Source organism: Hordeum vulgare, chromosome 2H (genome assembly GCF_904849725.1).
Source record: "Hordeum vulgare subsp. vulgare chromosome 2H, MorexV3_pseudomolecules_assembly, whole genome shotgun sequence".
NCBI classification, from domain to species: Eukaryota; Viridiplantae; Streptophyta; class Magnoliopsida; order Poales; family Poaceae; genus Hordeum; species Hordeum vulgare.
In genome coordinates, this window is record NC_058519.1 from 641328 (window position 1) to 666929 (window position 25602).

The 25602-nt window shown below is 43.2% G+C and overlaps 1 protein-coding gene and 1 long non-coding RNA gene across 6 annotated transcripts; one reads left to right on the forward strand and one right to left on the reverse strand.

The window, feature by feature from the left end:
- The first annotated feature begins 3456 nt into the window (after positions 1-3456).
- On the forward strand, positions 3457-10221 carry LOC123431450 (nodulin homeobox). Of its 5 annotated transcripts, none has more exons than XM_045115230.1 (17): positions 3457-3655; positions 4093-4218; positions 4286-4441; positions 4718-4801; positions 4901-5026; positions 5848-6063; positions 6494-6625; positions 6731-6814; positions 6914-7075; positions 7187-7478; positions 7576-7692; positions 7785-7857; positions 8014-8074; positions 8361-8471; positions 8553-8972; positions 9113-9147; positions 9321-10221. In XM_045115230.1, exons 2-17 carry the CDS (start codon positions 4093-4095, stop codon positions 9871-9873), a joined length of 2748 nt encoding a protein of 915 aa, XP_044971165.1. In that variant the 5' UTR covers positions 3457-3655; the 3' UTR covers positions 9874-10221. The 5 variants fall into 5 exon arrangements, with proteins under 5 accessions (XP_044971165.1, XP_044971169.1, XP_044971166.1 ...); XM_045115234.1 differs by having other exon boundaries at positions 3499-3655; positions 9113-9152; positions 9321-9413; XM_045115231.1 differs by having other exon boundaries at positions 3511-3655; positions 5848-5943.
- Positions 10222-10798: 577 nt separating this feature from the next.
- Positions 10799-11483, reverse strand: LOC123431451. Its single transcript, XR_006623100.1, has 2 exons — positions 11345-11483; positions 10799-11129 (listed from the first exon to the last, which is right to left on the reverse strand). It is a non-coding gene; the product is annotated as an uncharacterized LOC123431451 (long non-coding RNA).
- Between the last annotated feature and the right edge of the window lie 14119 nt (positions 11484-25602).

A 25602-nucleotide genomic window follows, 5' to 3' on the forward strand; every position in this document is an offset into this window, starting at 1 on the left:
AAACAATGTTTCCATGTACATGACACACGCAGTCCTCCCTCCAACACATAGGTCCGACTGAGAAGCATTTATGTATGGGTCAACCCATTTTCGGGTTTCATCCCAACAATTTTTTTGTTTTTCCTTATAACCTTTTTTTGTTTTATTTTTTGTTTCATTTTTTGTATTCAATTTTTATTGCCTTTTTTCAATTCGCACAAGTATTTTAAATTCATGAACATTTTTTAAAATTCTGAGTTGTTATTTGAAATAATGAAGATTTTTTAAATTCACGACCTCCTTTTCAAAATCATGACCATTGTAATACAAATTAGTGAACATTCTCTTAAGTTGTGAAGATATTTTTAAAATCATGATCATATTGTAAATTCACAAATATTTTTTAAAAATCATGAACATTTTTGAAATTCATGAATATTTATTATAAATAGTGAACATTCTATTAAATCGTGAACATTTACCAAATTCAAGAACATTTGGAATTTGCAAAGATTTTTAAAACTAATTAACAGTTTTAAACATCACGACATTTTTAGAAATTCATGAACATTTTCAAATTTCTGAACATTTTTGGAATTCATGAATATTTTTTGAATTCGTGAGCATTTTCGAAATTAAAACATATTTGAATTTTGGATGTTTTGTAATTATTGAAAAAACAAAAGGAAAAAATAGGGGGTTCCCGGACCGCACATGGGCCTGCCCAGAAGGACACGTTGTGGAGCGCGCGGGATGGGGGTGGGGGTGGGGGGGAGTGTGTGGCCGGTTTCCAACGCGCGGGTATGCCACCACAGCGAAGATAGATCTTGGTATGTCTCATACTCCACGAAAGGCAGATGTCATAGCTGACGCTCTAAGTCGAAACACTTATTTAAAAAACCTCATGATTGAACCAACATCCATCCCTATGTGAAGAATCCCGAAAGATCAACCAAGTTAAGTAAGGCAGGGCTAACATCATAAAATTCGGCTTCACGCTCATGAAATCGTTATTGTTGGTGGTAGAGAAATCTTTCTACTTCACGCTGCACGCACTGAACCCATTACAACTACTAAATAAAAAGGTATATAGGGACCGAAATTGTATATCTTTTTGGAGCTTTTAGTAACTTTGCAAACTAAAGACACTAAATGAATTAAAAAAACTATAACTAGACATGATTTAAAACAATTAATATAATAAATGTGATATACATAACCTATTTGCATAAAATATACATCCTCATCTTTTTTTGGTTTAAAAATATACATCCTCATCAACGGGAAGTAAATTTTCTACTTCCTCCGTTCCTAAGTATAAGTCTTTCTAGAGTTTTCACTAGTGAACTATATACGGATGTATATAGACATATTTTAAAGTGCAGATCCATTCATTTCGCTCCGTATGTAGACTCTTAGTGAAATCTCATAAAAGACTTATATTTAGGAACGGAGGGAGTACATGTCATGTAACTCCCCGGCAAGGACGTCACAAAAGCTTATGATGGCGGGAGGAAGTCTCCTAGCCTTATTGGGCTTCCCATTCTGAAATTTTTAAATACTCAGACAAGTTTTTACTTAGTGAGAAACTAAGGTATCTAATATCGATATACTACAACAGTTGAATGCTCTACAATACAAATAAAAATTCATTTGTGTCCCAGCAGTTCTAACAAGGGTTGTTAAATCCTTGTTAGTCTTTCTTGTTGCACATGGTAATTACAAGAGAATGTGGTAGATATTTTTTATTTATTTTCATAATAAAACCACACTCGAAATAAAAACCGAATGTAAATGTTGTTGGAAAGTGATTCTTATGCTAAAACGGTGGCTTCCTCTAGCCTAAACATGGATCGAAAGTGGGCTATGATGAATGTATTTTATGCATACCTTTAGAGTATATTTTAGTGCAAAAATCTTGCATATCATATCCATATCTAGCACTTATTCATGTACACAATGCATAGTTTCCGGTCTTTACCCATTTTTATCAAGTCCGTTGCACATTTTTTTATATTAATTTTCCTTTATTTTGTGGTCTTTGTAGGTGTGTTGGCATGTACGTGAACTTGACACGTCGAAAGCACCAAGTTGGGGGGACAAACCCAAGAAGTTCTAGGCTATGAAGTGTTTACCGATTTGACATTTGTCGAAGTGTCCAAATCTATAGATCCAATGCCTTAGGTGGATTTGGGTTTTTGAGAGAAATCCAATAAGCCCAAGAACATCAAAATCATAGTTTGTATGAAAAAATGAAGACCGAAATACTAATGCAACCGAATGTCCGTTTTCCAGGATGGAGTTTGGTACGGTCGGGAAAACCAAAGGTCTAGATTTTCAAGACGGGGTTTGGTACGATCGAGGCCGGTAGTACTGTTTATTGTACCACGGACGGAGGGATCTAGTAAATCGGTTATAACTCTGTCGATTCTGCTCCAATTTCTTGCCGGGTTGTTGCTAAAAGATCCTTAACGACCAAGGCTTGTTTTGGGAGAGGATTTAGGTCCCCTAGAGCCCTTGGATGAAAGTGGGAGATGCTACATCAACGAAGAGACTAGAGGAGGCCTCCTAGATATATTCACCTCGAACACTAGCCCCTGATATTGATCTCATTCATCATATCCAAGTCCCGTATGCTTCTGCCACACCTTCATTGCTGCAACACCGTCATAGAGGAAGGCCCAAGACAAGATGGAGGAATGGAGGAGGCTCCGTCGGCATCCAGCACCGGCCCTCTAGCCAGTACCATCTCCATCAACAACATCGTGCGTCGGTGCCACCATGCATGTCATCTTCCCCCACATAATTTTGACTTGTAACTTGTCTCCACCACCTATATTCTTCATCTATAGGTTTGCTTTCAAAGAAGAGCGGCAAGGCTGTTGCCAATCCGACGAAGAAACCCAAAGAACTCCGTAATGATGTGTGAAGTGTGTGTGTGTGGGGGGGGGGAGGGCAACCAGCACTACCGTCAAGTTCGGCCAGGTCGCATCATTGTGAAGGTAATTAGAGGCGAGAGTGAAAGCGTCGGTTCCGCGTCTTTATAATTGATAATTAGAGGCGAGAGTGAAAAGCGTCGGTTCCGCGTCTTTATAATTGATAATTAGAGGCGAGAGTGAAAGCGTCGGTTCCGCGTCTTTATAATTAATAATTAGAGGCGAGAGTGAAAGCGTCGGTTATGCGTCTTTATAATTGATGATGGGGGAACGACGAAGAACCCTTAGCGTGGCCGCGTCCACGGGAAGACCCCTTACTCACCGTATAGCAGGGAGAACCGACGCGAAGAAACTGCGAAGGTGACGTGCACGGTACGAACCCTAACACGATGATCACCCGCATACTTGCTCTATAAACATTTTTTTTATGAAAAGTTTTAGGCCACTAAAATTTAGAGAGGGGGTATTTTGTTGGACATTGAAATCAATGTGGAGGAGGGATGGATACTTTTTACTTTGGAGGATGTCCTCCGACTTTGGAGAAATTACCTCACTACTCTCCCTCCCTCCATCGCCTATCCTCTCTCCCTCCCCTCCCCTCCCTAGGGTTTCGCCTCCGCCGCCGCCCACCGAGCTCCCGCGCCGGCCGCCGACCAGATCGACCTCGGCACACGCCCCCGGCCTCCAGCTTCTGAGCCCCTAGCTAGATCGGGGTGGGGGCCCCTCCCCTCACAGACAAGGTGCGTGCGTGCGTGTTTATTTTCCATCCCCTCATGTATGTATGTGTGTACGTATGATGTATGTATGTACGCATGTATGAATTCGTTAGCCGCCGCCGAGGATGTGTAGTTCGTGACCATGCAATGTTGATTTCATTAGCTTGCAATCCGAAATGCGCCGCTAGCATATATTTGTATTATTTCACCTAATTAAATATGCTAGCACAATAGGCTTATGCAGGCCTGCTAATCTGAAACAAGCTTAAGCTCAAACAAACTCAGCTAACCGGCGAGCAGCGCTGCTCAACAACTTTCTCACATGTCTAGTTTGCGATTCTCTGCTCTGCTCATCTCATTCATTCAATCATTCACTAGGTTCAGGCATTCAGCACTACAGTACAAGTCTGTCTGCGTCCTGCCCCTGCCTAGTCAACTTACGTTTCGGTTGTTTGGTGCAGATGATCGACATGGTTTCAGCTGTCCAAGAGCTTAGTGGGCTGACCACCAGGGAGCTTAGTGACATGCTCAAGGAGTCAGACAGCTTCGTCTTGCGGTCCAAGCCGGAAGGCGGAGGTCCAGAGCAGGTGCTTCTTTACGTCCAGTCTCCACACCTATTTCAGCCACGCTTCCGCTCACGCTTCTTCTCTGCAGGTGGACATGGAGAAGCTTGTGTCATCGCTTCCTCTCCATCTTCTTGCTGCAAGTTTGGATGCCGGAAGAGGTTCAGATTTGACATATGTGCTCCGCGGCGTGCGCTTCTTGCATTGTCTGTCTGAGCTTGCAACTCGCCACACAAAGCTCGAGCAGGTGACTTCTCTCGTTATTTAACACAGCCTCGTTCATTTCATCATATATGAATTTCTTACCCTGTTCATTTGAATCTTGATATTCTGCTCAAGTGATGACTTCTCTCTTTCTCCATGTCATAGTTGACTCATGAATCACATCATATGGTCTTTGTGTCCTGTCTCCGATAAAGCTTAATTCGTTCTTTAGTTAGTTTTGCTTTTACTTTATGATGATTAAATGCCAGATGAGTAAAAGATGAGCATTCAGTCACACCGCTTGTTTATCTTAATGCAGGTTCTTCTCGATGATGTGAAGTTAGCTGAACAAGTTATGGACCTGATATTCTTTGTGCTATCCATTCTGTCCCACTGGAAGAAGGTTCGGCAACCACCAAATTGTTTATCAAGGGCGGCATGCTTATACTTCATTGTTACCATTTCATACTAATTACTGGTAACAGCTAACATTCTAAATTAGGAAGATCATCTCGGTGCTTCTCCCTTCATACATTCGTCACTTGTAGCGGCGAGTCTTCATCTGATGACAAGTTACTTCTCATCTCAGTGGCATGAACTTGTTCATATTCTTCTTACACATCCAAAGGTAAGTAGGTAGCCCATATGGTAATTTAGTGACTATTTCATTCCATGGCTTGATTCTGAAGAAACAATGAATTATAAAAGCATATAACTAGCTTCCAGAATTTATACCATGTTAATGTTCATGTTTAAATTATATATTTTAGCCTGGCCCCTGTTTTGCATTGCTTTTGATTTCTGAACTCCCTGATTTCATCACGACCAACTTTTCTGTAATTATCTCGTTGTGCTGCAAGTTGATTTTGTAAATGATAATGACATGTTTATCACTGGTTTTGTCCTCATCTTGAATAGAATTTGTAACATATTGCGGAGTATCAATTCTTTTCTTAGAGACTTCAATCAAATTCATTTATACTTGGTTGTGTTTTGTGGTTCAACCAGATTAGTTACAAGTGTAGCTGCCAGGCCAATCTGAGCTAAAGTTAGTAGTATTCTTAAAATGTGTCAATTTCTTTGGTTGCGCTATATTATTGCAGGCTGTTATCTGCAGGCATCATTTTATTATATAATACTAAGAGATTATGTTAGTATTTAACTTCCTTTAGCTATTCTACTGGTTTATCTGAACCTTAGTTGCTGATAAGTTTTTGCTGACTACTGTTTAGTTATTGTTTCCTGTTTCGTTTATAAATCTAGAAAGATATTTCGGTAAAAAAGAAAAAGCAAACACCTGTCCTTCTCATAGTTCTTTCTTTGTGTACGCCTTGGATCACCATGGCATCCGTTGATATGAATGTTATACCAGCAAGATATAGATCGGCCTGTTAGGTACTTTGTATTCAATCTATTCATCTCTGTTAATATTTGCTGTTTTGTGGTCAGGTTGATATCTTTATGGATGTAGCCTTTGATAGTCTGCATGAAGATACGCGGTTATTGAGTGTCAGGCTATCAACATTGGGCACCAAAGCCTTTCCTGTTGGTCCTTTTGACTCACAACTCACTTACTTCATATGCCAACAGTGCGAAGCATCATTACAATTTCTTTTGTCACTGTGCCAGCAGAAGTTATTTCGTGATCGTATTTTGAAAAACAAGGTCCTGTATATCTCTATGTGTCTCATTTCCTTGTATTTTTAGTTCCATTGTTATGGGAAAAACTGCTGAATGTGAGCTCCTTGTCTTCTTTATGATTGATCAAGATACACCCTTTTTGGCATAGTGATCAGTGGCGCAAATAGAATTATATCACACTAACTCTTAACTTGTTCTCTCCCTACTCATTACTTGTTCTCAAGTTTTAGTTCAGTTCCATCTTGCTACCCCCTTGAACAAGATTCCCAGAAAATATATTAACCTATAGACTAATCTAGTGTGTGGAACAATGTTTTAATTTAGTGACACATACATCTTCCTGTGTTTTCTTTTAAAAGAAGTGAGTATGTACTCAAATATGTTGCTGTTTCTGTATATCATTACATCGCGTATGCCCTCGGAGGATATTGACTCAACAAGTTACTAAATGCAGGAGCTCTGTAGAAATGGAGGAATACTGTCACTGTCGTTTACGATATTGAAGTTAGGTGTTCCAGAATGGCTGAAAGGATCAACTGATATCGCTTCTTCCATTTCCAGACAGAAGGCTAAAATCCTTTCTATTGTAAGTTTGTCATGAGTCTTGAATTACTTTGTTTAATTCAAGTACTACTGCTGTCTACTGCCAGTGTTGAGTTTGTAACTAATGCCTGCTATAAACATTCTGTAGTTGTTACAACTGTGTGAATCTGAAAGTATTTCTTACCTCGATGAAGTCGCCACTTTACCGAAGAGCATGCAACTAGGGCTGGAGGTTAGTTCTGACCACTGCTGGGGATGAAATGACTCGTTTTTTGTTGCATCTGAAAATATCATTCAGTTGCTATCAAATTCATCACAACGATTACTGCAGGTTCTTGATTTGCTGAAGACCGCATTTGGAAGGAAACAAAAACCTGCTGCCGGTTCCCATGATAAGAGTTACCCCATGGGTTCTGTGCTTATCAGTGCATTGCGTCTCGTTGACGTCTTCTCTGATGATTCAAACTTTAGATCTTCCTTCATAACTAATACCGTAAGCTTTGAAACAGACTGCTTTTAATACCTACCTTGGTATGGTTATAGTCCTTTCGCAGCCGCAAAACTGTTACTTTAGCGAATTCAATTCTGTTCATCTTTTCTGCAGATTCCCTTTCTGACGCAAATTTTGGCGACTCCTCATGATGAGTTTGTCTCGAGTTGGTGCTCTGTCGATCTGCCAGTGCTGGAAGATGATGCTAATCTGGATTATGATCCATTTGGTGCAGCTGACCTGGCATTATTAGCTGCTTCAAATATGCTGACTGAAGCCAAAGTTAACTATTCATGCAATTTTCGCTCTATCAGTATGCCTTCCATACAATATGCACAGACCAGAACATCCTGTGTGGTGAAAATAATAGCAAATTTGCACGTCTTTGTTCCAAACATTTGCGAAGGTCAGATCTTCTCTCTCTCAGATGCTATGATGAGATGCCGTATGATTTTTCGTGTAACCTTGTTAAACGCAAGTTCCGTTGTCATGTATGTTAACAGAGCAAGAAAGAGACCTCTTTCTTCAGAAATTTCAGAAATACTTGTTACCAGAGAGTCCCAAGCCATCATTGGACCATCCAGCAGCTGATGAAGTCACTATAGTTTGTACAAACTTAGGTACAGTCACTTGAATTTTTGTTTGCAGTTTGTTGTGATTATGTTAATTCATCACATTGCGTATCTAACGTCTTCTTTTGCTGGGTTTGCAGGATCTTTGTCCCATTATGCTAAATCATTAATCCCTGGTAACTTGTTAAATGAGGAAGATGTGCAACTATTAAGGTGGGTAATGTCATTTTGGTTGGTCCTAGGTGTGCCACATAGAAACAATATTCTTTATACTTTTATTGCTGTATGCCTGATATGTTTGAATTTGTTGCCCTCACCTGACAACTTCTTTGTTGACGATTCGCTAAACTTTACTTTTCCTCTCTGCAGTGATTTTGCTTATAAGTTGCAACGTTGGTGTAAATCGCAAGTTGGACAGAGAATATCGCAGGTTTGTTTGCTTTACTCATTGATTCTTTTCAAAGCATCATGTTTAGCGTCTCTCTTCTCTGGTTCTCAAGGGATAATCTGTAAAATTAGTAAATTATATAAAGTGCATACTGGCCTCAAGCAAAGTCACCGTTTCTTTTGTATGGTTGTTGTGATGGGTGTGCTCAAAGTGTAAACTACAAAACAGCCTGGAACCATGCATTGGGCATCAGCTTCGCACTTCTTAGCAATCTACTCAAAGTTTTTTATTTTCTTATGTTGGATGATTTCATTACGTGATGTTTTAGGTGGCAAAAGGTGACGTCACATCAGAAATGAAGGTAGACTTGCAACCGGTGCAGCAGCCCCAGGCAACAAGGGCTAGTGTTCCAGACCCCAATATGGATGGCCCTCCTAAGGTAACATTATCGATTACATAAATATTAGCCATTGACTTGGTAATGATGTATTTGATCCCAAGCCAAAACTGATTCTAGCAGGATGTGCAAAACATCGAAGAGTCTATGGCGACACCCCCCATGAAACAAGACGGAAATGCTAGGGATGAGACTCCAAGAAACCGTGCCAGTATAAATGGTGGGCTCCTGCAAAATTCAGTCGGTCAGAACCTAATCCATCTTGGCGTTGCGAGAACGACTAGCGCGGGCTATCCGGGTGCCAGTACTGCTACCAGCATGGAGGTCCCACGCTGCAGAAGTGTAGACCATTTCAAAACACCAGAACCTACCAAGGAAAGTTTTCGGGACGAGGATGAGAGGCAGCCTAGTAGGAGAGGAAAGAAGCGAACTATCATGAATGACGGGCAGGTAAATGAAATTGAGAATGCTCTGGTTGATGAGCCTGAGATGCATAAGAATGCCGCTTCCCTTCAGACATGGGCAGAGAAGCTGAGTGGGCAGGTATTATATATTATACTCCTTCTCCTTTTTTCCTGTTGCGAATGATATATATGCCTTTTCAGTTGGGTAAATGTTTGATTCTGACTAACTAGTTTGGGCTTTGTCTGATTAATTAATGAAAATGCGTCCTTACTTTTCAGGGTGCAGAGATCACATCATCGCAACTAAAGAATTGGTAAGGTGAAATTATCCGTCTTCTTTCCTAGGAATGTACTGCTCCATAATACGACCAACTCCTCTTAGTCCTTCAAATTTACTTCTTGCTATATCATTCATACAGATCACCTTTTTTGTGCCTGCTTTCATATCTGTTTGTAATAATAGCATTTTTCTTTAAATTCTGTCTAGGCTGAACAACAGAAAAGCAAAGCTCGCTCGTATCGCGAAAGAAAGAGGAGTACCATACGAGGGCGAGGGTGCCGACAAGTCATCTACACCAGCTACTTCTCAGTTGGGTGACTCATCGGAGAGTGCCGGCGAGGAGAGCTATCTGCCGCCTTCAAGAGTGCTGAATGCTCTAGGCTTATCCAACTCCAAGGGCAGCAGCAGGCTCCTTACCCCAGACTCCAGCGAGCCAAGTACACAAGACATGACGACGAGCCGCCCCTTCACAAGATCATTGTCATTCGAGCCTGGCCGCCCCGTTCTGCTGATTGACAACGAAGGGAACGAGGTCGGCAGGGGCGAGATCTTCCAGGTCGAGGGTAGGGCGCAGGGAAAGAGCCTGGCGGAGAGCCACATCTGCATCGTCGACGTCACCGAGCTCAAGGTCGAGAAGTGGAGCGAGCTGCCCCACCCTTCAGAGGCATCTGGGAGGACGTTCCTGGAGGCGGAGTCGAGGCACGGCGGCGTGATGAGGGTGGCCTGGGATGTCGTCAGGCTCGCTCCGGTGGCGATGTAGGGTGGTTGGTTCTCTTTTGTGGTGTCGGGAATGTAGAAAGAAGCTGCCCTCTGCCCCGTCTGGGTGGGCGTCGAGAAGGTAGAAACAGCGAGTAGGGAGAAGCTTCAGTCAATCTAGGGGATCTGAAGCCATGACTGAATCGTGGAGGGCGGCTCTTATTGTAACTAATGGAAATGCCTCCCTGTTTATCATGTGTCAAAGACTATATGTGTATCCTTATGTTGCACCCTCTTTCTTAGGGTTGGTTTACTAATTCTGCTATATCCGTTGCAACGCTAGTATGTTAGCCATGTGACATACAACCAAATGTATCTTTTCTTTCTGATAACTGAGAATGTTGATAAGAAACTTGCATTGGGAGCTCTTTCGAGACCCCCGGCGCCTGGGTTCAAACTTTTAGGTTGGCGAAGCAGGTGCAGTTGTTCTTGCAAAATTCATATACATGATCACAGAAATGCGGTGTCTTGGTTCTGGCGAAAACCTGAAGAGCCTGTTCATGTATCCATCGAGATGAGCTCAGGAGGGTGCTCCTGGGGGAGGGGACTCTCACTTTCTTTTCGTTGTTGTGCTGCTGATGCTCGTTTCCATGCAAGTGTGCTGATATTTTCGGTATATTGAAGCTAATGATATGCTACCATCTAATCTTGATCCGCCAGACACTTAATATGTTGATGGAGATGATGCTACCCGTCTCATCTAATCTTTTGATTCACCGGGAACAGGGCACGGCATCGATTTATTTAAAGATAAATAAAAATCTTAGGAGGCATAGATTGACCAAAACACAATACCGATAATCAACATTCTTTATCTTGAGTAAGTATGACCACCATACTGCTAGTGTAAAACCAACAAAAAATGACCAGGTATCCTCGTGGGGCAATAGTAATTGGTGCAACATGCCAAATCAAACTGCAACAGCTAATGTATGAGATACTTCTATTCCAAATTATTTTTTCACACAATATCCATTAAGTCCCTGGCAAAAATAAATAAATATGTAATTCAAGTTGAACCTAATGAAGAGGCGGGAGAGGGGGCAGGTAAAGGAGAAGGGGTCATTGCCATGGACACCATGTTAGCAGCAGAGGGTTTCTGACAATCTATCTTGCACGCATCCATGGACGGGTAGCACTCGAGATTCGTGAGACAACACAAGCAAATCCATCCATATTTGCATCGTTTGTTGTTGACACAAAGCCCATACGGTAAACTGATCTTCTCGTCATCCACGTCTTCTTCGCCCATCATCCGACCTATATATGGAACAATAGATAAATTAGCCATTGATTGGACTGATTAACAAACAAGCAATATTAGACATTTTTTTTCTTTCGAAAAAGAGGTTAAAACCCCTGACCTCTGCATCAATTGATGCATACAACCATAAGCAACGTTAGACAATGAAAGATGAGAAAGAACTGATAACTACATCGCGCATTAGATGAATTAGCTTTGTGGAAGTGCATACATTGCGCAGTAGGTGCGGAGCATATGAGATGGAGAGACAGCAGCAAGGCCGCTAGACCGTAGATGTGGATCGTGTGCCTGTCCATCCTCTTCTTATGCAGTTTGAAAATGCTCGGTAAAAGATATGCATGATTGGTCTATCTTCTTCACAGGACTTGTATATAGAGAGAAGGGAGATCCGGTGCAGAAACGATCAAGCAATAAAATAGTACCTATTAATTGGCCTAATTAAAATTTGTAGTACTCCCTCTGATCCTTATTAATTGTTACTGGAATGGATGTATCTAAACATATTTCAGTGCTATATACATCCATTTAAGTGATAATTAATATGGACGGACCGGAGAGAGTACCTCATTTAAGAGCTTCATACTTTATTGAAAAAAAAAAGGTTTGTACTTTATAGAAAAAATAGCTTCTTACCGGAAGCACATATCTTAAGGTAGTACTATCATTATTGAGTACCTCGTTTAGAAGCGGCATTTATCCCATGAATATTGTAAGATCTGTTTTCAGATTGTAAGAATCTGAATACTAATTTGCCCAATATAGGACCTTTTTTTTCCGAAGAAAAAGATAACCCAAACTGCTGCACCGATTCACATGTATTTTTTCTGACAACTGAGAATGTTGGTAAGAAACTTGCATTGGGAATTCTTTGGAGATCTTCAGGGCTTGGGTCCAAAAAATTTAGGTTGGGGAAGCAAGTGCATTCGGATATGCCAAATTCACATTATGGTCGCATGGACGGATGCATTGTTTCGGCGTATCCATCAAGATGACGGATGACCTCAAAAGGGACAGCACTGCATAAAGATGACGGATGACCACAAAAGGGACAGCACTACATCAAAACCAAACTGGGCTTAAATGTTGGCCAGATTTGCCGTATTTTTCATTTTAATTTAATTCTGTTCCATTCCGCGTGATTCAAGCTGGCAATGTGGATTATATGCATATTTAACATAAGCACAAATTTTACCCGGTGTCCAATGACACCGGTTAGCCATACGTGTTCTTTATCCCGCAAAAAAAAAAAGGCATACGTGTTCTTTAAATATATCCATATTTAACGCAAGCTCCATGTTTCTGAATTTTTATTCGTAATTACAACATTGTCAATGACTTAAAATGAAGAGGTTGTACTTGACCAAACCGCTGTTTTTGTTCATGACCAAACTATAGGTACTTGAAATTAACTCTGGAAAAAACAGTATTACTACATATTTTTCTGTCTAGCTGGATTCTTCAGCTAGCGCAAGAGTTCAAAATTGCCATCAAACAATTATTTTGGTCAGCAGCAAATTTGAATTAGCTCCAGAATAACACGAGGTAGTCACAGTTTACAACACGTTTCATTAAAGATGGGTTTTTTTTTTTGAGACAAACAAGACGGATAAACAACTGCTACTAGTTTTCGCTCGTTTTGCTTTGCTGTAGGCTCAATGGATAAGACTCAGGAGGTGCTCGCGTTTATTTTGCTATGAGAGGATAAGACTCAGGTAATATTGCTCAGATGTAGAGTGAAGGAGCAGGCACCGTTGGATCAGGTAGGAATGGATGGTGGAGAAGCGTAATCTCTGGGAGGTCTCATTCATCCAATCAGGACGCAGTACTCTAGAAAATCTTTTGTTCCTATAACAACATCCAGCGTGTGTCTAAGATTAAAAACATATCTTAGTACAATGGTTTGGTGGCATTTGCAATGCAAAGACGTCCTTGTTTCAAAACCAAGATGGTATAATTTTTCTTTTTTCCTTTATTTATTTATTTTTTTAGTTTTATTCTAGACATTTTGCTTTGTTCTTGGACATGGATAAATGAAATGGGACCTATTTTTTCTACTTTCATTCGAGGCAAATATATGAACATATTTTCCAACATATTTTTTCACTCTTTTCAGAGTTCCTTTTTGTTTTTTGAAATTAAAAAATTAAAAAACTCCTTGGTCGGGGTTGACTCTTTGATTCCCCATTTTTTGAATTCCTTTCCTTTTCTTATATATGGTCTAAACATATATTCAAGAACATAAATATGATTTTTAAACCCAGTTTCACCAATCTTTTTAACCACATGTCGTTCAAATATGAATTATATCTGTTCAATGTCTAGATGTGCAGTTAAGAGCAACTCTAGCAGACCCCACAAAACGCCCGGCCCACAATAATTCCGGCAAGTATGCGGGTTTGGACTGTTTTTTCTGCCAGAGCAGATACTGTAAACGCGGCCCGACCCGTAAAACTTTTGCGGTGACCCGTAAACGCGAGCGCTCGACCGGGTATATTTGCGTGTTCGACCGCTGTATGCGGGTCGAAACCCTATCCCTCCGCCGCCGCGAGAAGTCCCCCCACCTCATCGTCGGCGCTTCCAATCCACCGCCGTGCGCCTTCATTCCACCGCGTAGCCGCTCCATTCCACCGCCCTTGATGGCCAACTCCGGTAGCCGTAGGAACGACGACCCCGAGAGGGCTCGTTGCGTCAGATCCGACGCCGCCCATAAGCGCGCCGCCCACCGGTACAAGCAGTGGGGCCAGACACCGCCACCATCGCTCCTCCGTCGCGAGACAAATGAGTATGACCGCGCGCGCGGCCGCCTCTTCTCTGGCAACTCCTTCGAAGCGTCGAGCTCGCGCTCGTGCTCCTCCCTCCCCCCGGTGAAGATGGAGCAGGAGGCCGAGGCAGTGCCGGAGCGACGTGCCCGGTGTTGGAAATATGCCCTAGAGGCCATAATAAATTAGTTATTATTATATTTCTTTGTTCATGATAATCGTTTATTATCCATGCTATAATTGTATTGATTGGAAACACAATACTTGTGTGGATACATAGACAAAACACTGTCCCTAGTAAGCCTCTAGTTGACTAGCTCGTTGATCAAAGATGGTCAAGGTTTCCTGACTGTTGTCACTTGATAACGGGATCACATCATTAGGAGAATCATGTGATGGACTAGACCCAAACTAAAGAACGTAGCATGTTGATCGTGTCATTTTGTTGCTACTGTTTTTCTACGTGTCAAGTATTTATTACTATGACCATGAGATCATATAACTCACTGACACCGGAGGAATGCCTTGTGTGTATCAAATGTCACAACGTAACTGGGTGACTATAAAGATGCTCTACAGGTATCTCCGAAGGTGTCCATTGAGTTAGTATGGATCAAGACTGGGATTTGTCACTCCGTGTGACGGAGAGGTATCTCGGGGCCCACTCGGTAATACAACATCACACACAAGCCTTGCAAGCAATGTGACTTAGTATAAGTCACAGGATCTTGTATTATGGAACGAGTAAAGAGACTTGCCGGTAAATGAGATTGAAATAGGTATGCGGATACTGACGATCGAATCTCGGGCAAGTAACATACCGAAGGACAAAGGGAATGACATACGGGATTATATGAATCCTAGGCACTGAGGTTCAACCGATAAGATCTTCGGAGAATATGTAGGATCCAATATGGGCATCCAGGTCCCGCTATTGGATATTTACCGAGGAGTCTCTTGGGTCATGTCTACATAGTTCTCGAACCCGCAGGGTCTGCACACTTAAGGTTCGGCGTTGTTTTATGCGTATTTGAGTTATATGGTTGGTTACCGAATGTTGTTCGGAGTCCCGGATGAGATCACGGACGTCACGAGGGTTTCCGAAATGGTCCGGAGACGAAGATTGATATATAGGATGACCTCATTTGATTACTGGGAAGTTTTCGGCATTACTGGGAATGTACCGGGAGTGACGAATGGGTTCCGGATGTTCACCAGGTGTGTGGGGGGGGGGGAAACCCATAGGCCTTAGGGGTGCCGCACCAACCCTTAGTGGGCTGGTGGGCAAGCCCAAGAGGACCCCTGCGCACGAGAGAAGAAAAATCAAAGAGAAAAAAGGGGGAAGTGGGAAAATAGAGAAGGACTCCACCTTCCAATACTAGTTGGACTAGGATTGGAGGAGGACTCCTCCTCCCCCCACTTCGGCCGACCCCTTGGGGCTCCTTGAGCCTCAAGGCAAGGTCCCTCCCCTCCCTCCTATATATACTAAGGTATTAGGGCTGATTTGAGACAACTTTTGCCACGACAGCCCGACCACATACCTCCACGGTTTTTCCTCTAGATCGTATTTCTGCGGAGCTCGGGCGGAGCCCTGCTGAGATAGATCACCACCAACCTCCGGAGCACCGTCATGCTACCGGAGAACTCATCTACCTCTCCGTCTCTCTTTCTGGATCAAGAAGGCCGAGATCATCGTTGAGCTGTACATGTGCTAAACGCGGAGGTGCGGTCTGTTCGGCACTAGATCGGAACGGGTCGTGAGATGGATCGCCAGACGGTTCATGCAACGGATCGTGAGATGGTTCGCGGGACGGATCGTGGGACGGATCGCGGGACGGTTCGTGGGACGGTTCGCGGGGCGGATCGAGGGACGTGAGGACGTTCCACTACATCAACCGCGTTTCTTAACGCTTCTGCTGTGCGATCTACAAGGGTACGTAGATCGGAAATCTCCTCTCGTAGATGAACATCACCATGATAGGTCTTCGTGCGCGTAGGAAATTTTTTGTTTCCCATGCGATGTTCCCCATCAGTGGCATCATGAGCTAGGTTCATGCGTAGATGTTATCTCAAGTAGAACACAAAAGTTTTTGTGGCCGGTGATGTGCGATTTGCTGCCCTCCTTAGTTTTTTCTTGATTCCACGGTATTGGTGGATCGAAGCAGCTCGGACCGACATTACTCATATGCTTACGAGAGACTGGTTTCGTCGCTACGAGCAACCCCGTTGCTCAAAGATGACTGGCGAGTGTCGGTTTCTCCAACTTTAGTTGAATCGGATTTGACCGAGGAGGTCCTTGGAGAGAGGTTAAATAGCAATTCATACATCTCCGTTGTGGTGTTTGCGTAAGTAAGATGCAATACTACTAGATACCCATGACAACCACGTAAAACATGCAACAACAATTAGAGGACGTCTAACTTGTTTTGCAGGGTATGCTTGTGATGTGATATGGCCAACGACGTGATGTGATATGTTGGATGTATGAGATGATCATGTTGTAGTAGTTAATATCGACTTGCACGTCGATGATACGGTAACCGGCAGGAGCCATAGGGTTGGCTTTAAATTAACGTTTGTGCTTGTAGATGCGTTTACGATATTGCTAGGATGCAGCTTTAGTAGTAATAGCATGAGTAGCACGACAACCCCGATGGCGAACGTTGATGGAGATCATGATGATGGAGTTCATGGTGTGGCGCCGGTGACAAGAAGATCGTGCCGGTGCTTTGGTGATGGAGATCAAGAAGCACATGATGATGGCCATATCATGTCACTTATGAATTGCATGTGATGTTAATCCTTTATGCACCTTATTATGCTTAGAACGACGGTAGCATTATGAGGTGATCTCTCACTAAAATTTCAAGCTCAAATTGTGTTCTCCCCAACTGTGCACCGTTGCGACAGTTCGTCGTTTCGAGACACCACGTGATGATCGGGTGTGATAGACTCAACGTTCACATACAACGGGTGCAAAACAATTGCACGCGCGGAACACTCGGGTTAAACTTGATGAGCCTAGCATGTGCAGACATGGCCTCGGAACACATGAGACCGAAAGGTCGAGCATGAATCGTATAGTTGATATGATTAGCATAGAGATGCTTACCACTGAAACTATTCTCGACTCACATGATGATCGGACTTGAGATAGTGGATTTGGATCATGTTCCACTCAAATGACTAGAGAGATGTACTTTTTGAGTGGGAGTTCTTAAGTAATATGATTAATTGAAATAATTGTCATGAACATAGTCTAATGGTCTTTGCGAATTACGATGTAGCTTGCGCTATAGTTCTACTATTTTTATATGTTCCTAGAGAAAATTTAGTTGAAAGTTGATAGTAGCAACTTTGCGGACTGAGTCTGTAAAACTGAGGATTGTCCTCGTTGCTGCACAGAAGGCTTATGTCCTTAATGCACCACTCGATGTGCTGCACCTCGAGCGTCATCTGTGGATGTTGTGAAACATCCGACATACACGTTTCTGATGACTACGTGATAGTTCAGTGCAAAATACTTAATGGCTTAGAAGCAAGGCGCAGAAGACGTTTTGAAACGTGACGGAACATAAGAGATGTTCTAAAGAGATGAAATTGAGATTTCATGCTCGTGTCCTTTTTGAGAGGTATGAGACCTCCGACAAGATTCTTTGTCCACGAAGTGAAGGAGAAAAACTCAATCGTTGAGCATGTGCTCAAATTGTCTGAGTACGACAATCGCTTGAATCAAGTGGGAGTTAATCTTCCAGATGAGATGGTGATGGTTCTCCAATGTCACTGCCACCAAGCTGTGAGAGATTCGTGATGAACTATAAACATATCAAGGATAGATACAATGATCCTTGAGCGATTCGCGATGTTTGACACCGCGAAAGTAGAAATCAAGAAGGAGCATCAATAGTTGATGGTTAGTAAAACCACTAAGTTTCAAGTAAGGCAAGGGCTAGAAGGGATACTTCGTGAAACGGCAAAACAGTTGCTGCACTAATGACGAGACCCAAGATTAAACCCAAACCCGAGACTAAGTGCTTCTGTTTTGAGGGGAACGGTCACTGAGGCGGAGCTACCCTAGATGCTTGGTAGATAAGAAGGCTGGCAAAGTCGAAAAAAGTATATTTGATATACATGATTTTGATGTGTACTTTACTAGTACTCCTAGTAGCGCGAGGGTATTGGATACCGGTTCGGTTGCTAAGTGATTAGTAACACAAAATGAAAGCTACGGAATAAACGAAGACTAGCTAAAAGCGAGGTGACGATACGTGTTGGAAGTGTTTCCAAGGTTTATATGATCAAACATCGCATGCTCCCTCTACCATCAGGATTGGTGTTGAACCTAAATAATTGTTATTTGGTGCTTGCGTTAAGCATGAACATGATTGGATCGTGTTTATTACAATTCAATTATTCATTTAAAGAGAATAATGGTTACTCTATTTACTTGAATAATCACCTTCAATGGTTTATTGAATCTGATCATAGTGTTACACATGTTCATGATATTGGTGCCAAAAGATACAAGGTAATGATGATAGTACCACTTACTTGTGGCACTGCAGCTTGAGTCATGTTGGTATAAATTGCATGAAGAGGCTCCATGCTGATGGATCTTTATACTCACTTGATTTTGAATCACTAGGTAACGTGCAAATCATACCACATGAGCAAGGCCTTGTTTTCATTGAGATGAAACAAGATAGTAACTTGTTGGAAGTAGTACATTTTGATGTATGCAGTCCAATGGGCGCTGAGGCACGCAGTGGATATCATTATGTTCTTACTTCAATGACGATTTGAGTAGATACATGAGTATTTACTTAATGAATCACAAGTCTGAAATATTGAAAAAGTTCAATTCTGTTTCAGAGTGAAGTTCGTCATAACAAGAGGATAAACTGTCTACGATATGGTCATAGATGAATATCTGAGTTGCAAGTTTTGGTACACAGTTAAGACAATGTGGAAGTTGTTTCGCAATTCATGCCACCAAGAACACCATGGTGTGATGGTGTGTCCGAACGTCATAGCCGCGACCTATTTGATATGGTCCATACTATGATGTCTCTTATCGAATTACCGCAATCATTTATGGGTTATGCATTAGAGACAACCGCATTCACTTTAAATAGGGCAGCGCGTAATTCCGTTGAGATGACACAGTATAGACTGAGGTTTAGAGAAATCTAAGTTGTCGTTTCTTGAAAGTTTGGGGGCTGCGACACTTATGTGAAAAAGTTTCACTCTGATAAGCTCGAACCCAAAGCGGATAAATGCATCTTCATAGGATATCCAAAGCAGTTGGGTACATCTCCTATCTCAGATCCGGAAGCAAAGTGTTTGTTTCTAGAAACGGGTCCTTTCTCGAGGAAAGGTTTCTCTCGAAAGAATTGAGTGGGAGGGTGATAGAACTTGATGAGGTTATTGAACCATCACTTCAAACAGTGTGTAGCAGGGCGCAGGAAGTTGTTCCTGTGGCGCCTACACCAATTGAAGTGGAAGCTGATGATAGTGATGATTCAGCATCAGATCAAGTTACTACAGACCTCGTAGGTCGACAAGGTCGCGTACTACTACAGAGTGGTACGGTAACCCTGTCTTGGAGGTCATGTTGTTGAACAACAATGAACCTACGAGTTATGGAGAAGCAATGATGGGCCCGGATTCCGACAAAAGGCTGGAGGCCATGAAATCCGAGAGAGAATCCATGTATAAAACAAAGTGTAGACTTTGGAAGAACTGCTTGATGGTAGTAAGACTATTAAGTAAAGATGGATCTTTAAAAGAAAGACAGACAATGATGGTGATAAATCACTATTAAGAAAAGCTCGACTTGTCGCAAAGATGTTTTCGACAAGATCAAAGAGTTGACTATGATGTGACTTTCTCACTCGTAATGATGCTAAAAGTCTGTTGGAATTATGTTAGTAGTTGCTGCATTATTTGTGAAATATTGCACATAGGAAGTCAAAACATTGTTTCCTCGACGGTTTCCTTGAGGAAAGATTGTATGTGATACAATCAGAATGTTTTGTCGATCCTAAGGATACTAACATGTATGCAAGCTCCAGCAATCCTTCAATGGACTGGTGCAAGCATCTCGGAGTTGGAATATACACTTTGATGAGATGATCAAAGATTTTGGGTTTGTACAAGGTTTATGAGAAACTTGTATTTCCAAAAAGGTGAGTGGGAGCACTGTAGAATTTCTGATAAGTATATGTGGCTGACATATTGTGGATCAGAAGTAATGTAGAATTTCTGTAAAGAATAAAATGTTGTTTGAAAGGAGTTTTTCAAAGGAATACCTGGAATGCGCTACTTGAACGTTGAGCATCAAGATCTATGGAGATAGATCGAAACGCTTAATAGAAGTTTCAACAAGATGCATGCCTTGACAAGTTCTTGAAGGAGTTCAAAATAGATCAGCAAAGAAGGAGTTCTTGGTTGTGTTGTAATGTGTGAATTTGAGTAAGACTCAAAACCCGACCCCGACAGAATAAAGAGAATAGACGAAGGTCGTCTTCTATGCCTTGGCCGTAGAATCTGAAGTATGCCATGCTGAGTACTTCACCTGATGTGTGCCTTGCCTCAAAGTCTGTTGAGAGGTACAGAGAGTGATCCATGATTGAATCACTAGCAGTGGTCTAAGTTATCCTTAGTAACTAAATGGACTAAGGATTTTTTGCTCGATTATGAAGGTGGTTAAAGAGTTCGTCGTAAAGGGTTACGTCGATGCAAGCTTTGGCACTAATCCAAATAACTATGAGTAGTGAAACGGATTCGTATAGTAGAGTAGATATTTGGAGTATTTCCGAATAGCACGTAGTAGCAGCATCTATAAAGATGACATAAAGATTTGTAAAGAACACACGGATCTGAAAGTTTCAAAACCATTGACTAAAACCTCTCTCACGAGCAAGACGTGATCAGACCCCAGAACTATATGGGTGTTGGGTTCGTTGAAATCACATGGTGATGTGAACTAGATTATTGACTCTAGTGCAAGTGGGATACTGTTGGAAATATGCTCTAGAGGCAATAATAAATTAGTTATTATTATATTTCTTTGTTCATGATAATCGTTTATTATCCATGCTATAATTGGAAACACAATATTGTGTGGAAACATAGACAAAACACTGTCCCTAGTAAGCCTCTAGTTGACTAGCTCGTTGATCAAAGATGGTCAAGGTTTCCTGACCATAGACAAGTGTTGTCAGTTGATAACGGGATCACATCATTAGGAGAATCATGTGATGGACTAGACCCGAACTAATGAACGTAGCATGTTGATCGTGTCATTTTGTTGCTACTGTTTTTCTGCGTGTCAAGTATTTATTCCTATGACCATGAGATCATATAACTCACTGACATCGAAGGAATGCCTTGTGTGTATCAAACGTCACAACGTAACTGGGTGACTATAAAGATGCTCTACAGGTATCTCCGAAGGTGTCTGTTGAGTTAGTATGGATCAAGACTGGGATTTGTCACTCCGTGTGACAAAGATGTATCTCGGGGCCCACTCGGTAATACAACATCACACACAAGCCTTGCAAGCAATGTGACTTAGTGTAAGTCACAGGATATTGTATTACGGAACGAGTAAAGAGACCAGCCGGTAAACGAGATTGAAATAGGTATGCGGATACTGACGACCGAATCTCGGGCAAGTAACATACCGAAGGACAAAGGGATTGACATACGGGATTATATGAATCCTAGGCACTGAGGTTCAACCGGGAAGATCTTCGAAGAATATGTAGGATCCAATATGGGCATCCAGGTCCCGCTATTGGATATTGTCCGAGGAGTCTCTCGGGTCATGTCTACATAGTTCTCGAACCCGCAGGGTCTGCACACTTAAGGTTCGGCTTTGTTTTATGCGTATTTGAGTTATATGGTTGGTTACTGAATGTTGTTCGGAATCCCAGATGAGATCATGGACGTCACGAGGGTTTTCGGAATGGTCCAGAGACTAAGATTGATATATAGGATGACCTCATTTGATTACCGGAAAGTTTTTGGCATTACCGGGAATGTACCGGGAGTGACGAATGGGTTCCGGATGTTCACCGGGGGGGGGGGGGGGGGGGAGGGGGGAACCCACCCCAGGGAAGACCATAGGCTTTAGGGGTGCCGCACCAGCCCTTAGTGGGCTGGTGGGCAAGCCCAAGAGGGCCCCTGCGCAGGAGAGAAGAAAAATCAAAGAGAAAAAGGGGGAAGTGGGAAAATAGAGAACTCCACCTTCCAATCCTAGTTGGACTAGGATTGGAGGAGGACTCCTCCTCACCCCACTTCGGCTGACCCCTTGGGGATCCTTGAGCCTCAAGGCAAGGTCCCTCCCCTCCCTCCTATATATACTAAGGTGTTAGGGCTGATTTGAGACAACTTTTGCCACGACAACCCGACCACATACCTCCACGGTTTTTCCTCTAGATCGTATTTCTGCGGAGCTCGGGCGGAGCCCTGCTGAGATAGATCACCACCAACCTCCGAAGAGCCGTCACGCTGCCGGATAACTCATCTACCTCTCCGTCTCTCTTGCTGGATCAAGAAGGCCGAGATCATCGTCGAGCTGTACGTGTGCTGAACGCGGAGGTGCCGTCTGTTCGACACTAGATTGGAACGGATCGTGAGATGGATCGCAAGACGGTTCGTGCAACGGATCGCGAGATGGTTCGCGGGACGGATCGTGGGACGGATCGCGAGACGGTTCGTGGGACGGTTCGCGGGGCGGATCGAGGGACGTGAGGACGTTCCACTCCATCAACCGCGTTTCTTAACGCTTCTGTTGTGCGATCTACAAGGGTACGTAGATCGGAAATCTCCTCTCATAGATGAACATCACCATGATAGGTCTTCGTGCGCGTAGGAAATTTTTTGTTTCCCATGCGACGTTCCCCATCACCCGGGCCATCGTCGGACCGGAGGATTTCCTCCCTTCGGCGGAGGCGGATAGCCTTTTGCCCGTGCTGCTGGCGCGGAGTGCACGAGAGGCGGAAGAGGACTAGCAGCGCCGCCGGAGGGAGGAGGAGATCGACACCATGCTCTACGAGTAGGGTGTCACATCGGCCCTCGCCTTCGGCCACAAGGTGGAGGAGTGGCACCGCGAAGCGGCTGTACAGGAGCGCATCTACATCGAGCTCTCCTCCTCCTCCGACGACGACTGAGCGCACTGCGCATCTACTACCGCACGAGCTCGACTCCGGTGAGCTCAATTTTGCGTAGTGCGGTAGGATAGCTAGTAGCTCTGGTGAGCTCCGATGAGCTCCAGTAAGTGTGCTCCCCCCTCTAGTAAGTGATGCAGGTTGTGAATGTAGTTTGTATGATCATGTTCTATGTAGCTCTCAATGATTTGTTGGGGAACGTCGCATGGGAAACAAAAAATTTCCTACGCACACGAAGACCTATCATGGTGATGTCCATCTACGAGAGGGGATGTGTGATCTACGTACCCTTGTAGACCGTACAGCAGAAGCGTTAGTGAACGCGGTTGATGTAGTGGAACGTCCTCACGTCCCTCGATCCGCCCCGCGAACCGTCTCGCGATCAGTCCCACGATCTAGTGCTGAACGGACGGCACCTCCGCGTTCAGCACACGTACAACTCAACGATGATCTCGGCCTTCTTGATCCAGCAAGAGAGACGGAGAGGTAGAAGAGTTCTCTGGCAGCGTGATGGCGCTCCGGAGGTTGGTGGTGATCTTATCTCAGCAGGGCTCCGCCCGAGCTCCGCAGAAATGCGATCTAGAGGAAAAACCGTGGAGGTATGTGGTCGGGCTGCCGTGGAAATGTCGTCTCAAATCAGCCCTAAAACCTCCGTATATATAGGGGGAAGAGGGGGAGCCTTGCCTTGGGGTCCAAGGGCCCTCAAGGGCTTCGGCCGAGCCAAGGGGGGCAACCCTCCCCTTCCAAACCGAGTCCAACTAGGTTTGGAAGGAGGAGTCCTTCCCCCTTTTCCCACCTCCTCTTTTTTTTTCTTTTCTCTTTGATTTTCTTCCTATGGTGCATAGGGCCTTCTTGGGCTGTCCCACCAGCCCACTAAGGGCTGGTGCGCCATCCCCAAGGCCTATGGGCTTCCCCTGGGTGGGTTGCCCCCCCGGTGAACTCCCGGAACCCATTTGTCAATCCCGATACATTCCCGGTAACTCCGAAAACCTTCCGGTAATCAAATGAGGTCATCCTATATATCAATCTTCATTTTCGGACCATTCCGGAAACCCTCGTGACATCCGTGATCTCATCCGGGACTCCGAACAACATTCGGTAACCAACCATATAACTCAAATACGCATAAAACAATGCCGAACCTTAAGTGTGCAGACCCTGCGGGTTCGAGAACTATGTAGACATGACCCGAGAGACTCCTCGGTCAATATCCAATAGCGGGACCTGGATGCCCATATTGGATCCTACATATTCTACGAAGATCTTATCGTTTGAACCTCAGTGCCAAGGATTCATATAATCCCGTATGTCATTCCCTTTGTCCTTTGGTATGTTACTTGCCCGAGATTCAATCGTCAGTATCCGCATACCTATTTCAATCTCGTTTACCGGCAAGTCTCTTTACTCATTTCGTAATACAAGATCCCGCAACTTACACTAAGTCACATTGCTTGCAAGGCTTGTGTGTGATGTTGTATTACCGAGTGTGCCCCGAGATACCTCTCCGTCACACGGAGTGACAAATCCCAGTCTCGATCCATACTAACTCAATGAACACCTTCGGAGATACCTGTAGAGCATCTTTATAGTCACCCAGTTACGTTGCGACGTTTGATACACACAATGTATTCCTCCGGTGTCAGTGAGTTATATGATCTCATGGTCATAGGAACAAATACTTGACACGCAGAAAACAGTAGCAACAAAATGACACGATCAACATGCTACGTCTATTAGTTTGGGTCTAGTCCATCACGTGATTCTCCTAATGACGTGATCCAGTTATCAAGCAACAACACCTTGTTTATAATCAGAAGACACTGACTATCTTTGATCAACTGGCTAGCCAACTAGAGGCTTGCTAGGGACAGTGTTTTGTCTATGTATCCACACATGTATATAAGTCTTCATTCAATACAATTATAGCATGGATAATAAACGATTATCTTGATACAAGAATTATAATAATAACTATATTTATTATTGTCTCTAGGGCATAATTCCAACAGTCTCCCACTTGCACTAGAGTCAATAATCTAGCCCTCACATCATCATGCGAATTACATTGTAATAAATCTAACACCCATACAGTTCTGGTGTTGATCATGCTTTGCCCGTGGAAGAGGTTTAGTCAGCGGGTCTGCTACATTCAGATCCGTGTGCACTTTGCATATATTTACGTCCTCCCTTCGACGTAGTCGCGGATGAGGTTGAAGCGTCATTTGATGTGTCTGGACTTCTTGTGAAACCGTGGTTCCTTTGCTAAGGCAATGGCACCCGTGTTGTCACAGAACAAGGTTATTGGATTCAGTGCACTTGGCACCACTCCAAGATCCTGTTGGAAATATGCCCTAGAGGCAATAATAATATGGTTATTATCATATTTCCTTGTTCATGATAATCATCTATTGTTCATGCTATAATTGTATTAACAGGAAACAGTAATACATGTGTGAATAAATAGATCACAATGTGTCCCTAGCAAGCCTCTAGTTGGCTAGCTCGTTAGTCAATAGATGATCATGGTTTCCTGA